The sequence below is a fragment of the Anastrepha obliqua genome, chromosome 3 (genome assembly GCF_027943255.1).
Source record: "Anastrepha obliqua isolate idAnaObli1 chromosome 3, idAnaObli1_1.0, whole genome shotgun sequence".
NCBI classification, from domain to species: Eukaryota; Metazoa; Arthropoda; class Insecta; order Diptera; family Tephritidae; genus Anastrepha; species Anastrepha obliqua.
In genome coordinates, this window is record NC_072894.1 from 28,691,964 (window position 1) to 28,711,140 (window position 19,177).

The 19,177-nt window shown below is 34.8% G+C and overlaps 6 protein-coding genes across 6 annotated transcripts; 3 read left to right on the forward strand and 3 right to left on the reverse strand.

Moving 5' to 3' along the window:
- The first annotated feature begins 349 nt into the window (after positions 1–349).
- LOC129240169 (solute carrier family 35 member C2) lies at positions 350–2,880 on the forward strand. The gene is made up of 5 exons (XM_054875764.1): positions 350–1,217; positions 1,284–1,571; positions 1,643–1,895; positions 1,962–2,137; positions 2,218–2,880. The coding sequence occupies exons 1-5, from the start codon at positions 831–833 to the stop codon at positions 2,617–2,619; spliced, it is 1,506 nt and encodes a 501-aa protein (XP_054731739.1). The 5' UTR covers positions 350–830; the 3' UTR covers positions 2,620–2,880.
- Positions 2,881–3,134: 254 nt separating this feature from the next.
- On the reverse strand, positions 3,135–6,097 carry LOC129240172 (cyclin-J). The gene is made up of 4 exons (XM_054875769.1): positions 5,760–6,097; positions 5,512–5,698; positions 4,026–4,454; positions 3,135–3,954 (listed from the first exon to the last, which is right to left on the reverse strand). The coding sequence occupies exons 1-4, from the start codon at positions 5,952–5,954 to the stop codon at positions 3,464–3,466; spliced, it is 1,302 nt and encodes a 433-aa protein (XP_054731744.1). The 5' UTR covers positions 5,955–6,097; the 3' UTR covers positions 3,135–3,463.
- Positions 6,098–6,208: 111 nt separating this feature from the next.
- On the reverse strand, positions 6,209–9,960 carry LOC129240167 (protein KRI1 homolog). Its single transcript, XM_054875762.1, has 6 exons — positions 9,764–9,960; positions 9,402–9,704; positions 9,008–9,338; positions 8,091–8,952; positions 7,805–7,968; positions 6,209–7,736 (listed from the first exon to the last, which is right to left on the reverse strand). Exons 1-6 carry the CDS (start codon positions 9,882–9,884, stop codon positions 6,944–6,946), a joined length of 2,574 nt encoding a protein of 857 aa, XP_054731737.1. The 5' UTR covers positions 9,885–9,960; the 3' UTR covers positions 6,209–6,943.
- A 4,955-nt stretch (positions 9,961–14,915) lies between these two features.
- Positions 14,916–15,596, forward strand: LOC129240176 (autophagy protein 12-like). The gene is made up of 3 exons (XM_054875776.1): positions 14,916–15,067; positions 15,123–15,259; positions 15,316–15,596. Exons 1-3 carry the CDS (start codon positions 15,019–15,021, stop codon positions 15,436–15,438), a joined length of 309 nt encoding a protein of 102 aa, XP_054731751.1. The 5' UTR covers positions 14,916–15,018; the 3' UTR covers positions 15,439–15,596.
- On the reverse strand, positions 15,381–16,627 carry LOC129240175 (NADH dehydrogenase [ubiquinone] 1 beta subcomplex subunit 5, mitochondrial). The gene is made up of 4 exons (XM_054875775.1): positions 16,452–16,627; positions 16,112–16,335; positions 15,855–15,961; positions 15,381–15,798 (listed from the first exon to the last, which is right to left on the reverse strand). Exons 1-4 carry the CDS (start codon positions 16,534–16,536, stop codon positions 15,660–15,662), a joined length of 555 nt encoding a protein of 184 aa, XP_054731750.1. The 5' UTR covers positions 16,537–16,627; the 3' UTR covers positions 15,381–15,659.
- A 77-nt stretch (positions 16,628–16,704) lies between these two features.
- LOC129240168 (eukaryotic translation initiation factor 3 subunit L) lies at positions 16,705–18,852 on the forward strand. The gene is made up of 4 exons (XM_054875763.1): positions 16,705–16,855; positions 16,988–17,466; positions 17,534–18,506; positions 18,569–18,852. Exons 1-4 carry the CDS (start codon positions 16,826–16,828, stop codon positions 18,701–18,703), a joined length of 1,617 nt encoding a protein of 538 aa, XP_054731738.1. The 5' UTR covers positions 16,705–16,825; the 3' UTR covers positions 18,704–18,852.
- Positions 18,853–19,177: the final 325 nt, after the last annotated feature.

Consider the following 19,177-nt stretch of genomic DNA (forward strand, 5'->3'; position numbering starts at 1 on the left):
AAAACGAAATAATAATATTTTACATATATATATTTAGAAATATCGAGCATTATTACATTTAAGTATATATAGCTATTTTCTCCTTTTTTGATTAAATAACGTGAGATAAAAAGTTTTGTAAAATGTAAATTTCCTACACCAACGGCAACACTTCCTTTGAGAATTGAGGCCAGCAAAATTAGAAATAGATATAAATCGCCGACAACTACAATTTGCAGTCTGAAGTTGTGCTCTCACCAAAATAATTGCGTCTTAGGAACCTTCGTATATTAATATTTGACAGTTACTGCCTGTCGTTGTCAATATATTATTCTATATAACTTCGAAACGTTAGAATTGCACAGTGTGCGCTTCGCTTTAAACATCATCTGGCAACGATGATTAGAAGCAACAGCGGTCACCAACTGGCTTTTGTCGAAGTGGACAGCACCAACAATAACATTAGTAAACAGTGGTCTTGAATGGGGACGTCAGCAAAGCGGTATTAGACATCTTTGTTGTTATGGGTGAAATAAAAGTAGTAAAACAAAAAGCGTTAATACTATTATATGGCCATTAAGTATTTGGCGAGGACTGATAATACATTGGCAAAGAAGTGATAAACATAAGCGTACAGCAAGCTGGCTGCGTGAAAACAAAGTATTTGAAGCTGAATAACAAATACAAACGAACATATGGAACCCGACCGCTACAACGCTGACTAATGTCATTACTTGCATTCTCTATCTAAACAAAACTTGAAACATTTGCGTTTAAATTTTTTGAATACCTTCGACAAAAGCCTACCTTTGTCGTGCATTCCATATTTTGAAAACCATTGGCATTTTGCAATGACACAGCCGCGTTATGAACTCCTTAACAGCGGTAGTCAACAGGAAGATGACAGCCCAAACAAGCTTTTAGGACGCACTACTTTCAGTGGACGTTACGATGAAGGGGACGAAGAAAATGAGGAAATCGAATTGGGCACAGAGCATCGCATACGATACGAGAGTGATGATGAAGAAGATTTCTATATAAATGGGAATTTAGCAGTCAGAGCCAGTGGACGGGATAGCATACACAATGAATCGGGAGGAGTATTGAGTTCGCCGACAACAATTGCACAACTGGCGGGTTCACGAATACTGCATATGGCAGTCGGAACAGTAGCCACTATACTACTTTATTTAGCGCTTTCTATAACGTTAACATTCTATCAGCAGAAGTTAATCAAGGTACGTGTATATATTTTGTTGGCTAATTAACACTACGTTGACTTCAAAGAAGTTAAATTATTTTAGAAACTGAAGTTCCCGCTGACCATCGTCACTTATCATTTGGTTCTGAAACTTTTCCTTTCTGCTGTCGTGCGTGCAATTTACAAATCATGCGCGGGCAAGGCACGAGTTAAAATAGACCTACGCACAGCATGGCAAAAAATGGCACCGACAGGTATTGCAAGTGGCATCGACATTGGCTTTTCAAATTGGGGCCTCGAACTGGTGTCTATATCTTTGTATACGATGACTAAATCATCAACCATTGTTTTTATACTAATATTTGCAATTATGCTTGGGCTAGAAAAAAAGGTAAAATTCATAGTACTACGTACTATTGTCTATTTTAACTTCATTGTATTAAAACAAAATTTTATTTACAGAGTTTATTCCTTATTTTTATCGTCGGCCTCATTGCAATAGGACTTTTTATGTTTACTTACGAATCAGCACAATTTAATGCACTCGGTTTCATATTTCTTCTGCTGGCATCGCTCAGCAGCGGCATTCGATGGAGTTTCGCGCAATTTGTTATGCAAAAATCAAAATTAGGATTACACAATCCTATTGATATGATATATTATATGCAACCCTGGATGATAGCATCGCTGTTGCCATTCTTAGTAACTTTCGAAGGTAAATACTAATGCGATGCAAAAAGGAGCGCGTAAAATAAATCCTATATTTAAAACATATTTCCAGGACAACAGCTTTACGATGTCTTAAGTAATTTATCCAATACACCCAACGATGTAATTTCACTTAATATGTTTTATATCACCCTTGGTGCTGTGCTGGCATTTCTAATGGAATGTAGCGAGTTTTTGGTACTTTCAAGAACATCTGGCTTAACACTTTCGATTGCCGGTATTTTTAAGGTAATATACCACATATTGATGTGCTTGTGAAGAAATTTATTACAAGTACTCACTAAACGTGTAACATTTTTGTTTTGTAGGATATTTGTCAACTGTCCCTAGGAGTGGAAATAAATGGAGATCAGCTGAACTTGATTAACGTATTCGGCTTAATTGTTTGCTTAGCTGGAATTTGCATGCATTTATTACACAAATATTTGACTTTTACCAAGATGGAAGCACTAAATATGGATGAAGAAGATGGTGACTTACATTTCAATGAGACTAGCATTAGCCCCGTTATAAATGGGAACAGTCATGAATCTGGTGGTAATTCTATTGCTGGTGGAAATGTAATAACCGCCGTTTTACAAAAGAAGCATAGCTCACAAACAGTACCATTGCTAGAACAAAGCGACTCCGACGATTCCAATAATGACAATGAGCAAAGCGCATCTGATGTTATATTTGATGTACTGAAACGACGTGATATGCAACGATAAAAACCCCTTTTTTATTAATTAGTATTATTACGATTTTTAAACTGGCTGATAGGCTAGAAAATGTAAATGTTGTATAAATCATTCCTTGCATAGCGTAGGAGTAAAGGCTTCTACTCTTTAAACTGTGAAATTAAATGTTAGCAAATAAGTACATTTTATTAATTGAAAAATAATTTTTATTTTTCTCCGAAAAATTAAAGCCGGGTATATAATTTATTATTTTAAATTTGTTTTAACGCCATAAAAAAGTCGTTCTCGGAGTATTTAAGGTTGTTGTTTTGAGTTTTATAGTTATTTCAAAATTAAGTGACACATTTTATTGAAGGCTTATAAAGTTCAAACTTGCTTTACTGATTTCATCTAAATATATACTAAGCCTAAAATTAATTGCATATTCTATCCACCTTTTTTTAAGTATTTGGATATCGTTTATACATAATTACAACTAAATTCCATGGCAAAATAATAACTAAATGCGATCTCCAAAGCTACCATTTTACAATAAAACAAACAAGTTTTGATGTTGAATATATACCACTTTTATTTTTCTAAATGTGTGGTGTTTTTATCTAATAAAACCAAAATCAGCAACTAGTATGCTCTATTTTTTTCCATGCAATAATGCAATTACCTGGATTATTTTCGGTATTATGTACAATTCCTGTATTTTTATTGCAATTGATTTACTGATTCTTATTCACTTTGACGATCAACAAAAAAATAGGTATTTGTGTCTGTTTAACATAACAAGAATATTCAATGTATGAGAAAAAAGGGAACTAAAATTAAATTGGTATATTAGGAAAAACTTTCTATTGAAGACGTAATCCAAAACAGTTTACATCTACATAACACCGCCACTGCTACCCACTATTCTCCTACGTTTTCCTATCAATGAATACTCGGAGCTCGTGCAGGAAGTATTATTTTGTTCTTCGTCACTTTCATCATTGCAGGCCGCCGAATGCGTTCTCTTACCTAACAATACCGGACATGCCGAACAGGAATACTCAACTTCATCATGCTCACTCTCATCCTCCGATGACTCAGATTTCGTATCGCATATAGATACAAAACCAGACTCCGGACTATCGCACAGAGTCGCTCCAGCATTTGATAGTTTAGTCGCTGCATACAACATTGCTTGCACTTTACTTAATTGTAAATTATGCAAAGTAATTATAGCCTCCATACATGGTTCAACCATATCTTGCGTACATTCAGTTATCTTTACAAGGTAAGACGTCCAAGTGGGAGTAATAAAGGAGAAATACCGCACAGCGGCAATACAAGATGCAGCAATTATGGAAGGCCGAGCATTGACGAACTTTATATCTGCAACAGGTGAATGATCGTAATGAAATATGAAATAAAGTGTAGATTGAATAGATCTAAAGAGTGCATACAGTTCAAAGTCTCATCTACAAGAGTAAACAGTAATTTGCTTAAAGCAGTAGCCATTTCTTCATAAGTACGATAAAGTGGTGGTACTATCTCAGGGGTTGACTCGTTCAATATGCCGCCATGCCAGTTTTGCAAGTACATGTGAAAATCGTCCAGAGTTATTATATTATTGGCAAAGTACTCAGCGAAAGTGGCTGCCGTGGGCCGAATTAAATCAAAATTAAATAGCATTAAAATCCTCATTTCGGCTTTGCGGAAATCGTCCAAAGTGTAAACATCACCCACTAACTTATTAAGATCAACAAATTTTGGTGCATTAATGTCGGCTTCCTCAATTTTTGCAGCTATTATTAAGCACGTCAATGCAGTTAGATTTAATTTTTCGGTTCGAATTGTGTAGTTGTCCATGAAACCATCTAGCAAGTAAAGCGCTGAAATTATAAATTATGATGATAAATTTAAATATATAAATTAGCATGTAATCTTTCAGTGGATCATTGTATAGGGCAATTCCAGGGTGATGCAGATTTTTGCATCAATTATTTGTGATATGTGAATTTTGTTTTCAGACAATCATACCACAGTCTTGGACAAACATAGTGCTGGAGCGATGTTGAGCTGAACCACTCCTAAAAGTGACCCAAACGCTTTATGAAAATGGAAGTTCTGGAAGAAATATATTTCGCGCATTATGTGATAAGCGATGAGGCAAATTTTCACCCAAACAGATACATTAACGAGCAAAACTGTCGCATGTGTGTGGTTCGTTCATCTTGGAAAATGATGCCGGTAACGCTCTTATTATGAACGGCGAACGTTATCGTGATAATAATAACAAACTTTTTATGGCCTGAATTAGATGCCTTAGATCGAGTCACTTGCCACACAACGCATGAAACAATGGTTCTATTGCATATTTCATATATAGATATTTTACTTTTCTTTGTTATGATAAAAAAATATACGCAAGTCATACGAAAATGTTAGCACGTTAAATTTCAAAAACTAAATTAAATTTTTTTGCAGTACTGCTGTTTCCGTGGCGCCACAATTTAATGGCGGATTCTTATAGAACTCGACAAAAGAAAACGAAATGAAGGTGCAAAATTTTTTGATATCTCGCTTAGTTTTCGAGATATTAAAAAAAATAATAATAATTTTTTCTTCAGTTTCGATAGAATCCACCATATTTTTGCGTAGAACTCCTTTTCGCGTGGGCGGCCTTCGGCCGCGCTTCAAAAAAATAACCCTCATCAGTCCGACTCCGGCTACGCAGCCTTTTTTTATTCAAAATCTCGAAAACTAAGCGAGATATCAAAAAATTTTACTCATTCATTTCGTTTTCTTTTGTCGTGTTCTATAAGAATCCGCCATAAGATTGCGGCGCCACGGAAACAGTAGAATCCCCAATTTTATTTATGATTCCTGTAGGATGAATTCGTCGTAGTAATATTTCACACAAAAATATACTATAACAAAGTATCTCACCTAAATGAAGCGTTGTTCGCGCAAGTTTATGCACTTCTGTAGCCACTTTCAATAGACGCAGCATTGTTGACCGAAACCCGCATTGCTCTGAGTGGAAACCTAAGGCATATCGACGCAATTCTGTTTCACGCAATGTTTGAAAAATATCGTCAGAATAATCACATGCCCATAATGATTCCTCATTACGCTATATCAAATTTAAAATAAAATCAAAATTAATTGAATACAAGACGAAATGTAGCCATTACCTGGTTTATAAATAACTGAACGGAGTTCAAATATTGTGGATACATTGACACATCGAAAGTCGTCGCTGTAATTGCTGTTTTTGTTCCTGCCCAGTTAACCCCACCGCCAAAGCCCGGAAAAGAAATTTCAGGCGAAAAACAACACAGATTAGCATAGCTACAATCAAGTGCCTGTGGTGTTTTATTGTTATCCATTTCCCGTTCTTAAACTTTCCTCCCGTTTTATCGTTTTATTGTTCTAATTATTGCATTTTTCTGTCCAGTTTATATAAAAACGTGAGAAATATTCGAATTTGTCAAGCGGTTCCATTAACTGTTATCTATAATTCTCTTTAGTACGATTCTTTACTTTTGAAAGTTGCTTTTTGCTTGTTTGAACAGGGTTTCCTTTTTCGTACTATTTACTCTGACTTCAAATAAAATAATACGAGAGAAAGGTACCACAAACGTTGGAATAATTTGTTTTTATTGCGAATGTCAGTTGAAAAATATAAAGTCATTATATTTCCGTTAATATTTTAATTTTCAAAACAATGCAAACAAGGAGTGCATATATATATACAAATACTACTTATTTGGCGTAAGAGTTTTCCTTTCTGAAAATATATGTACCTTTTTATATGTTTCTAATATATTTGCAGGACTGCTTGCGACACGAAACCAAGTAGATATTTCTCACCGAGAGAGTTGTTGGGCATCTCTCGCTTTACTTTTACTTTAATTCATATATTACTATCTTAATCTTTGTGAACTTAATATTTAAAACATTCATAGATAAAAACGGCTGAATATAACTTATTGTCCTGCTTATGCTAGAAGCATTAATGTGAAAATTCTCCAATTTTGCGTTAATGGGTTGAATTTATTAATTGTTGGCTGTTCTATGTTATACCAAAATCCAGAATACCATGCCTACAAGTTAGCCACGTATAATTGCTTGTATCAGAAACCAGGCATTTACTTAATTATCCGAGAACAATTAAACTTTCAAAGTTGTTTGCTTTTCTTATTTACACATTTACGTTTCTGGCAACAAAAAAAATATGTACATCTACGGGCTCGTTCTTTGGACCAGCAAATCGTCATTTTATTCAACTAAATTTAATTAAAAAAATTATATAATATTTAATTTTAACTAAATGTATTTAAATGTGCAAATAAGTTAACTTTAAACTGCGAGTCAACTAATTTTGAGGCTTTCCATATCTCTGTTTTTTATGGAATTTTCTTGGATTAATGCCATACGCTTTGAGACGTTCGTCGCTAATATTTGCACCACCGTTAGTAGATTTAGAGTTTTTATCGAATTTCCTTTGATTCGGCTGACTTTTTCTTTTCTGCACTTTGTTTGCCACAAAATGTTTGTTCTTTTTCTCCGAAATTGCATGAAGAGTGCCCTTTTTGATATTTTTTTGATTCCCTTGGAAAGGATTTGGCTTTAATGGTCTCGATTTGCTAAATTGTGCATCATTTGTTGCGTTTTCAATGGAAGAAGTTGTACTTTTTGTTGAAGATTGGTCATTAGTATTGGTATGTTGATTTGTTCTAAATGGATTTGTTTTATTGTTATTTATGTTGCTTTTCTTCTGGCTACTGGAATTCACTTGTGAACCTGGTGTAGTAGCTGGTGAGCATTTCGACGTAATTTCATCTGAATTAGTCTTAGCTTTACGCTTCTTCCGCTTCCTTTTACTTTTGGTTTCTATGTCTACAGGGGCAGCAACTGATCCGTTACTTTGCGTTGGTGCATTATCCATTAAGTTAGATTTGTTGTCTGCCGTTTCGAAATTTTCGGCGCTTTCAGATGTTTCATTGCTTAATTCTACTGTTTGCATTTTGCGTTTTTTCTTTTTATTTGCCTTTGTGTTGCTTCCATCACCTTCCCCTTGATTTACTATACTTGTAACAACTGTTTCTGATTGCTCATTTAAATTTTGCACATTTTGCTTTCCCTCCTCGCCTTCATCCTCATCGGATCTATGAACATGTATAATTGTTGAAAAACGTATTTAAGTAGTTTGTATGTTATAAGATTGCTTTCTTACCCTTCACCGTATAAACTTTTGAATACTTTGCGTTTCAGTGCTTCATTTTTTGCCTTCAGTTTGTACAATCTTTGATCCTTTTTCTCCAAATGTTCTGGACGGATTTGAATAGTTTTTTTCAAACTCGCCCATTGATTCAGCTCCTTGTTTTTAGCTAAGAGGATCTGAAATACCAACAACATAGATCCTTAATAATAGTGTAAAATCTGCATAATTCATAAATTTATAGCGAATAAATATTTCGTGAGTAAAATGCATAAGCTGCACTGTATCTAAATTGTATTACCTCCTCTATAGTGAGACCAAAATCGTTCGGTGTTGTTTCTACATACTTGAAGCGACATGGAATATCACCAATCATATCTTCACAATCCAACTTGTAGTATTCATCAATATATTCTTCATAGGTTTTCTCATCTTCTGGATCAAATGCTGGCTTTACGGCCTTTATCATTTCCTTGAATTCACTTTTACGACCTTTGCGTCCTTTTCTCTTCTTTGTGTTTTCGATAAGTTCTTTTTGTAGTTGCTCTTTGGATGACTCAGGATCATAATCACAGTCCATGTTAAAATCTTCATCTTCACAATGCGGATCATTAAAATATTCGCCATCTTCCTCATTTGGGTCGAAGTTATCCCAGTCCTCAATCTTTAATTCATCAATATCTGAGGGGCAATCTGGTTTTTCTTCACCTTCATCGACCTCGTAAAATTCATCATTGAATATCTCTTGCATACGCTTATCATGTGCTTCTGGGTCGAAATCATCTTCAAGTTCCTCATCTTTAAATCCGAGTTCCTCATTCCCAGTGACCAGTTTAATCTTACGTATTTTTTCTTCAATCTCTTTTCGTTTCATTTCCTTAACCATATCCAATTCTTTCATTTTTTGTTCTTTTTCATGCTTTTTACGCTCCTTCACTTCTTGCCGCTTTTGCTTTCGTCGATCATCTGATTGCCGCACGGACTGTTCAATGGTTCTCGGGTAGCGTTTTATGAAATCAGCGTCGGGTTCTTCGAAGCGAAAATTGAATTTTTGTTCAAATTCCGCCTGTTTTTCAAGTTCTTTTTCATCTTCCGACAAAGGTTGATTATCCCCTATGATTTCATCATATGTAGGTATATCAGAGGATTTCGTGTCGGCATAACTATAATAAATATTGATGTATTTTTTTTTTAAGTATAACTACTAATGCTATTTACCCTTTGTTTAAAATGAAGTCTCTCAAAAAACGTTCACTCTGAGGTAATTTATTATTACTCCAATAGTTTTTAAGGGGTTCAAGCGTTTCTTTAATTGTGTCTTCAATGTCATCTTTTTTACCAGCCAACCATTTCAAATAATCTGCATCCTCTTTTTCTTGTTCCTCTGTGGTTTTGTTGCGTTTTTTGAAAATTCCCCCAAAGGCATCTTCTTCCTCATTTTCATCTAAATCACTTGTATTAATCACTTTTTTAAATTCTTCCTTCAGATTGCGCTCCTCTTCTGCAAATGTGGGTGACGTAGCTCTTTTCGGGACTTCTTCATCAGAATCTGTACCGGAAATTAGGTTTCTATTACAAAAATATCACACAAAATATGAACATTTTTACTTGCCGTCTTCAAATTTTCCGCCTTTTTCTAATATTATTTGACGCTCATAATCCTTTAATGTTACTGGTTTACTTCGTTTATCTATTTGTATATTATTTTCAGTTCCTCCATCACTTTCCGTGTCCCTATTTAATGCCTGAAAGAAGGTCGTATTTTTATCGTAGATCGCTGGGTCTTTGCTCTTCAATGATGCCAAAGTTTTCAAGAATTCTTTATCGAAGTTCTGATCAACCACTTCATTTTCATCTGACGAAGTTTCGCTGTCACTACTTGATTCCGAGTCAACATCATAACCACGATCCTTGACTGCAAATGGGACAATAAATTAATCAAACATAAGTAATTTCAAGTGGTATGGTACGAACATTTCTTCAGCAGTTCCTTTTTTCGAAAATCGTTGTAAGATTTTGCGTATTCCTTATTGGTACTTAATTGCAGCTCCTCGCCATCGCTTTCATCTGATCCGTCAAATAGATTTTTACTCATTCTCGCTTGCAAATTCTGATTTATTTCACAAAATTTATTACCAACGATGAGCGTAATCAAAACATTAGTCCTTCACACGTGTTACAGCTAGTGTCAAATATTTCTTAAACCTGCATTACCATCCAGTTTATAAAGGTCTGTTCGCTTACAGTTGAAATTGAGGATTGAATTCGTATAAATTATTATTTTTTTTTTGCTAATGTGCTTACAAATATTTGGCAAACACTACTACTACAATACTTTCTGTATTTAATAGTCACAAACTTTACAAAATTAAATTTATGCGACGCAAATGGTTAGTACAGGGTGGCTGATGAAAGCCGCTACCAAAAAAAAATTGAATAACTTTTTTTCTTTTTAAGTTATCTGTTCCATTTTTGTTTTAATTTGCAGATTGATCTTTAAAATTTATTAAAATGGATAACTGGGACACGCAAACAAGAATTTGGATAGTCCGCCGCTATCACGCACTGGAGTCCGTAGTTTTGGTACAGAGAGAGTACAGGCGGATGTTTGGCGGCGATCCCCCGAGCAGATGGACCATAATGAGACTGGTGAATAATTTTGCTGAGCAAGGAACAGTCGCAAGAAGGCCTTATCATCGAAACCTACCAGTTCGGACGGAGGAAACGATCGCTGCTGTAGCTGCAGCTATACAAAGCAATCCAAGGGTTTCAACAAGAAGCTTATCTGCTCAACTTGGTGTCAGCCGACAGTCTTTGCAAACAATAATGCACAAAGATTTAGACTTATTTCCCTACAAAATTCAAATGGTTAACAAACTGAATGCAGCAGACTTGCCGATTCGCTTGGAATTTTGCCAGAAGATCCTGCAAATGGTGGAAGAAGACCAAAACATGTTAAACTGCCTTTTCATGTCTGATGAGGCCCATTTCGATTTAAACGGCAATGTGAACAAACAAAATTGTCGAATATGGAGTACTTCTAACCCACAGATACTCCACGAGACGGAATTGCATCCTCTTCGCGTGACAGTGTGGTGTGCGGTTTCTTCACGCTGTATTGTCGGGCCTTATTTTTTTGAAGAAAATGGTCACACCGTTACGGTTACTGGAGACCGTTATTTGAAAATGCTGAAAGAATTTTTCTATCCAGAACTACGCCGAAAGAGAATTCCTTTCAACTCTGTGTGGTTTCAACAAGATGGGGCAACGTCTCACATAGCCCAGACTGTTATGACAGAGTTGCGACGAAAATTTCCCAATAAACTGATTTCAAGAAACTCCGAATTTCGTTGGCCCCCCAGTTCGCCTGACCTTACTGCACCTGACTTTTTCTTGTGGGGTTTATGTAAACAAGAAGTTTATAAAACAAAGCCAACAAATTTGGATGAACTAAAACAATCCATTCGGGCAACAATTGCGGCTATTCCTGTCGCAACTCTCAAAGCAGCAATGAACCACTTTTTACTAAGATGCCGCACTTGTGTCAACGAGCATGGGGGGCATTTAAATTCAATTATTTTTGAAACTAGTTAAGCTACATTTAATAAAATTTAATTACCTTCAACTTGAAAAAAAAATAAATGAATTCCATACACTAAAAAAAAAGTTATTTGAGTTTCTTAATGTAGCAAAATTCATCAGCCACCCTGTATAATTACATATATGTATAAATGATTAGTTCAACCTATTTGTAGTTTTTTTTTATACTTGTTCACTAAAATGCTCAAATAATGCAAGTACAGTCGGACCCCTATATAGTGAACTCCCCTATAGCGAAGACATCTTTGTAACGAAATTTGTATACGACACCACAATTTTTTAATTTTTCCATATACATATTTGGACCATATTTCTGGCGTTTAAAGTTTTGTAGAGATGATGACAATACATTTCAACTTTTTACTAGTGCATTCAAGATTCTTGCATTGTCTTCATCGCTGTCTATGATTTTTCGAAGGCAGTAAATTGGCTAATGATTTGACGTAACTGGCCAATTCGGCGACATTTCGTTGTACTGCGCTAAAGAATTATAAAAGGGTGTGCAATTTGGAGAAATCTATTTTAATTTGGAGATTTTGGGAAGTGCTATTAAAATATTACAATCTACGCCTCACTCAAATGTACATTTAAATTGTCTTCAGAGCATTGTCTTGTGTAAACCCCAGGTAAAGAACTCTTTCCGTAGCGAAGTCAATTTCGAAGCAGTTTTTCCCGTTCAGGACTTACCCCTATAATGAATTCATTCAAATACAACGAACACATTTTTTTTTCAATAACATTTAGAAGATGTGAACATTAGATCGTTACTCTCACACTTTTGCTTCCGGTGGCCAAACTTTGTAAGTAGATTATCTACTTTTTCACGCTTAACTCAAAATCCGTAATTTAAATCGCGCTTCCCATACAAAATTTCTCTCCCACAATCTGAGATTATAAAATAATTCTAGATAATAACCATAATTTTTGACATACAGTCCTGCGTTTTCTGTGTAATAGATTAATATTTTTACGCGTGTAAAGAAAAACGTCAAAGTAAAAACTAAATGAAATGGTTGCCCGTAAAGTCCATAAACGTGTGTCCTCTTAATACTTATTATAAAAAGTATAATCGAATTTCTAAAGCGTATTGCTGTCATAATTTTTTGCAACCTTAGTAGACATCGTTTACGGATTTCCACCAACTGTTTATTACTAGCAGCCAGTTGCTCAATTAAATTTGTGATTCCTTCTCCTTGACTTTTCTTCATATCGTTAATAATAATTAAACAAACCAAAAACACCGAAATATTCCATTTAAATTATTTTTATAAAGAAGAACCTTTCACAACAGTATTGACATCTGATTGTCAATTTCGCAGGTAATCTGCCAAATGTGAACGGGTAGATTAATTTTGTGGATTTATTGATAATTAATTAATTGCTTATGTGAACGTACTTTTATTCATATAAATTTGGTCATTTGGTTAGGTATCTTTAAACAAATCTGTAAACTTTTTTTTACTTGTATGTAGTTTTTCTATTAGGGCGACCGCCGTAGCTGAATGGGTTGGTGCAGAACTACGACTCGGAAATGTACAGATTCTAAACCTTGGACACGACCAATTGATAAGAAAGGTTTTTTCTAATGGTGGTCGCCCCTCGGGGGACAATGGCAAACCTCTGAGTGTATTTCTGCCATGCAAACGCTCCTTATAAAAAACCATCTGCCGTGTTATAACTAAGTCACTAAAAATCTCTGCCTAGTAGAAGATTAATACTGTTTGCATTCCATCTTTGATATACTACGTATTTTTATTGATTGCCCCGTGCGTCTTAAGAGGATTTTCTTTAATTTTTCGATCAAATCCTTGTTGCTTAGAGATTTTCTTAGGTCTCTGTATGCTCGAAATCCTCATGGATTCTTTAAATCTTTTTTATAAGTGGTTTAGTTTAAATTTTTTTCTGATCCTACTTACATGTAAAACGTCTGCATCCTAGCTTATACGAGTTTTTGAAGTGAAAACTTCTTTAGAATCGTTGGGAGTGATTTGAGAAAAAGTGAAACGAAAAAAGCGACACTCTTGGCTACGAAGCGTTATATTATATGTTGATATAAACGTAGCGACGAACTAAATAACTTTTAGGCCAGCGCCGACAGCATGGCGCGGTAGCCGAGCGACTAGCAATGGGAACTTCCGATCCAAAATCCTTGGTTCGAATCACAAGAAAAAAATTTTTTTTATACAGTTATTTTATTTTATTTTATGATTTGTTTATGAGGAGCTTTTTTTCATGGCAGAAATACACTCGGTGTTTTGCCATTGCCTGCTGAGGGGTGAGCGCTATTAGAAAAATAGTTTTCCTTAATTTTGGTGCTTTCGCCGAGATTCGACCTGACTTTCTCTCTGTGAATTCTGAATAGTAGTCACGCACCAACCCATTCGGCTACGGCGTTTGTTTAATTTTACTGATGCAAAAATGAGGAAAAATATATGAATAAAGTTTGCTTACTGTTTACACATTTTCCAAAGGTGACGGAGAACCAAAAAAAAAAAGTCGATTTTCAAACAAATACGAGTGCATATGTGTAATTGTGTTAGAGTTTCGGTCACGCCCCAGCAAAACCTGCGTGCATATGTGTTTGTAACATTCAAAAAAATGTAATTGTGTTAGAGTTTCGGTCACGCAGGTTTTGCTGGGGACGCTCATAATAGCAACCGCGTGTGTATTTTTATATTCGTAAATATTTTCATTTTTAAATATTTACCGCAATTATGCCGAAAAATAATGCAGAAAAGTGTCGTGAATATCGACAGAAAAAAAATCATTAAATAGCATCACGGAATTCATTCACGAAAATTTAATAAAGTATACACCAGAAGTATCGCGGATACTTAGAAAAGATTACAATAAAGTTCCAATGATTTTAAGTGGCGATTTTAACGTAAATTTTGCATTGGACACAGCGGTTCCTTCAATTGACTTTCTCAATACAACATTCAATTTAAAAATGTGTAACAATCGCACTGAATCGACAAAGGTGATTCAAAGATATGTTGACAACATCGAAACCAAAGCATTTGTATCATATTTTAGCTATCATAAGCCACTCGTATCATTTGTTGAAATTGAAAACATTGAGGATGAATAATAATAAAATGAAGAAAATAAAATATGAACTTTATAGCAATATTATAATGAACCTATAATTATCCCGCCCCTAATCCTGTTTTCGTCTCATTCTCTCTCAGTTTGTTTTACGGAAGGTTTCACTTCTATCGCGTCTAACCGTTAGACTGGTATTTTTTTATATATAATTCAGTATACTTATATAAATAAAGAGTACTACTCGTATTTGACTCCACAAACCGGGTTTAGTATTTTATTTGAATTGTTTAAGGTGCAAAATTCAAAATAAAAATACTGTAAGAAATATGATCTATTATCAACTTGTATTGTTTTGCAATACAATTTTTCACTGATGTTTAATTTTGTTATTGCAAGATAAATTTTAGGTATCATATTAAAGGGCTTCCTTTAACTGAATCACAGCCTTATCGGCGAAAAAATTTATTTGACAAACAGCTGTTTATTGGCATTTTGTTTGGATATATGAAATATAATATATTTTTATTGTTTTTAAAGCAAATGGGAAACATTATTCACTTGGTAACAACATTCAATAAATAATGGCAGATACTGAGGAGATACCTATAACTGAGAAGGAAAATTCAAAGAGTATGTAAATATAATTCTTACATTGGCATTATTATTAATACGTTTCCGATATCAGTTTGTATTCTCTTGAACGCTACTGGGAATGTTCCAATAATTAAGAAACGCAAATGGACCGTAGATCCTAACAAAACAGTGAGCTGGATACAGAAGTTTATACACCAGTATCTAAAACTAGATGCCAGCGAACAAATTGTAATTATCAATGTATTTTTATTTCTTCCTCTTAATAATGTGTATTGTTCTTGCAGTTTCTTTATGTGAATCAGACTTTTGCGCCTGCACCTGACCAAATTATCAAAAATCTTTACGAATGTCATGGAACTAATGGCCAACTTGTCCTTTATTATTGCAAAAATCAAGCCTGGGGTTGAAAAATCAATCAAATACAGTTAGGCCGTAAGGGTTAGAGTTAAGTTAGCACACATACATATTCTATTCACGATAATAAGTTTACAAATTTATATAAATTTCTATTAAATGCATAAATACTTTTAAAACGTTTGAATAAAACAATTTCATTTTAGTTCAATACTATGTATTTATTCAAACTATAATTTTTATACAGAACACTGCTTGAAAAATTGTTTCGTTATTATTTGCCCCTTATCGATTCCAATTCATCGGCAGCCTCTTTCGAAATTCTATGGTACTTGGCGATGGCAGGGCGGTAGTAGTATGCTTTGTAGTCATTGCGCTCAGCCATCTTGGCCTTTACTTCTTTCTCAAGAGATCTAAAAAAAGTCAAAGAATAATAAAAAATTAAAACGACTAGACCCATTTCTCATACCTCAAAAGAGCCTTTTCATTTTCCTCATAAATATGGTGTAAGGACTTCTCGTATTCCTGCTGTGGGGAAGGATAAATATAACGGGAGATGAAGCGGGAAATCGGGTGCTGAAAATACATTAATGTACATTTGAATCAGTTCAAATTCTAAATTTGAAAGAACGTAAGAAAATTAATATCTGGTTGTAATATCGCATTCATATAAAGATTTTGATTGCGTTTTCTTATTTTTGGATCCATTAAATTTTGTAAACATACCTTGTGATATTCCCAATGTTTTGGTTCGTAATCTTCTGGAATTTCCGCTAATTGGGCCGGACCAATGAAAATGTTAGTGTATAACACAATTCCTGTAATAGGAATAAGGCCTAGCATTACATAGAAGTGCAGTAAATCCTTGAATTTATTCCACTGGAAACGGGAAGGTTGCACTGTAAAGTGATGGTGTTCATGCCCGGCATTGCGTACCTGAATCTGCAAGGCTGGAATAAAGTTTTTTTAAGAATTCGTACAACTTTTGAGTAAAATTATCCAGTATTGCGTAATGTGGCCGCTAGTAGACATCGAGATTCCAGACGTCCTTTCCATAATTACTCACCATTCTTGCACACTGGTGATTGTAAAATATTTCGATATTGTGCTAATGCCGTTAACGGGCGTGCGAAGCTGCTCCAAGACACCATTTTTCGGTGGAAGTAAAAACTCGAGCAACTTTGGAGACAAAAATCACAATGTGCAAAATAAAAATATTAAGGTTTCTAATGGGAGAATGAGGTGAGAGAAACGTCAATGTCAAGAAATGACAGTAGCGAAGTCGATAATGCCGTGCTAAAGAAAAACGAACAAGTTTTTCGCATGACAATATATCTTTTTCGTGGCAGAGATTTTTGCGTGCGTGCTTCTCGTTTCTAGTGCGGCATTAAATATAAGAATAAATTCTAATAAAATAAAGAAATTAAATAAACTTAAAACATGTTCAGTGGTGAAGATTATGGAAATGCTGTAAGAGAAAAAGAATTAAAATATAGCCTATAAACAACTTCAAATTCAATAATGTTGACATAACCAAACTTTCTGACTGCAGGGACAACTTTGCAAGAAATTGATTTAATATGCCTTCTTTGTGTGTTGCAGGATTACTACGATGATTATGCTCATACAGGGGATCCGCAATTGGATTTGGAATATGAGCGTAGTTACTACGCCAGCCGAATGCCTGATAACGTGAAGTACTTTTTACAAAATTTTTGTCAAGCCATTAAAGAAGGCGTACTGTTCGACATACAAAATATGTATGAGAACACCTTTCCACAAATCAGTGATCATCATTTTGACAAGAGTGCTTGGCCTGACGAGCAAGAAGTAGCATCGATTGTTGATAATGACAAAGTTTTCCTGATTTTGTATAAAGAATTGTACTATCGCCATATACATGCACGTATCCCTGGTGGACCGAAATTGGAACAACGCATCAATTCGTTTTTTAACTATTGTGATTTCTTTAATCTAATTATTTCATCGCAAAATCCAGTCTCATTAGAATTGCCCGACATCTGGTTATGGGAACTGGTTGATGAGTTTGTTTATCAATTCCAAAATTTTGCTCAGTACAGGTAAGTAACTACAAAATTTGGGCTATTGATGAATGGTGAATAATGAGTAATAAAATATTTTGCACAGAGCCCGGCTTACCGACAAAACTCAAGAAGAAATTCAACAGCTTTGCATTAATCACAGCAATGTCTGGAGTATACTTTGTATTTTGAATGTCCTTCACTCTCTTGTGGACATTTCCAACATCAAGAAGCAACTGGAAGCAATATCCCAGAGTAATGATCCTCAAGCCGTAGCCGGTGAATTTGGAGAGCTTTCCTTTTACAAAATGCTGGGTTATTTCTCATTGGTTGGCCTACTACGTGTACACTCTCTATTGGGAGATTATTATCAAGCCATTAAAGTGTTGGAACCAATTGAAATTCACAAAAAGTCGCAGTACTCGCATATACCCGCCTGCCAAATTTCAACATCGTATTACGTAGGATTCGCCTATATGATGATGCGTCGTTATGCTGATGCTATTCGCACCTTTTCTGAAATCCTGCTTTACATTCAACGCACTAAGCAGTTATACAGCACCCGCTCTTACCAGAACGATCAAATCAACAAGCAAGCTGAACAGATGTATCACTTGCTGGCAATCTGCCTAGTATTGCACCCGCAGTGCATTGATGAATCTATTCAACAAGTTTTGCGTGAGAAAAACTATCATGATGCTATGTTCAAAATGCAGTGTGGCGATTTGGAAGTATTCAAGTCATTCTTTATTTTCGCATGCCCACGATTTGTTAGTCCATGTCCACCCGCCGCCGATGCACCAACCGAGGATTACGTAAAAGACCCAATGGAACACCAACTGATGGTGTTTATGGATGAAGTACGTCAGCAAAAGGACTTGCCTACAACTCGTTCATATCTCAAGTTGTACACAACATTACCATTGATCAAATTAGCTTCATTTATCGATGCAAACGCAAGTGAAGACGACGTTTCAAAACTACTTATACGGCTGCTTTGTTTTAAGCATAAGATGCGTAACTTAGTTTGGACTAAAGGATCGAGTGGAATAGAGGGCACTTTCAAATCTGGCTCAGAAGTGAGTTCAATTAATTTAAATTTGTTAAACGTTAACTAAATTTTTTGTGTATATATTTTCAGTTGGACTTCTATATTGATGATGACATGATTCATATTGCCGATACAAAAGTTTCTCACCGTTATGGCGATTTCTTTGTGCGGAAAATAATGAAATTCAATGATCTTAACCGCAAATTAAAGAATATCCACATTTGAGCAGAGCATGACCAACACATTTTTAGTAATTCTATTATCGGCTTATTTACACAAAATGCGCATAAATAAACATAATTTTGTAATTCCAAATGTTTTAACTGGAACTTCGAAAGTACAATAAATAGGTGCGAAGCCCTTAGATGAGCCGATTTATTACTGTTTTATATTTATCTAGATACGATATGATATGAATAGGTTCTCGTAAGACAGAAAATTGTTGAAAACTAAAATGCACATTTAGATTTTTAACGCAAACAAATCATCTTTTACCACATCCTTAAAAGAAGTCAGTAAAAGAAATGGCATGGCAATTTCGGAAAATAGTATGAAATATATGAATAGGATTTTTTAGATTTTTATTGAAATATTTACATACTAGTAAAGTTTTTAAACTTACATTCAACACAAAAATCTTCACTTCCGGGTCTTCAATTTAAGTAATTTCCGTATAAAACATTGGTAAAATATTCTGTT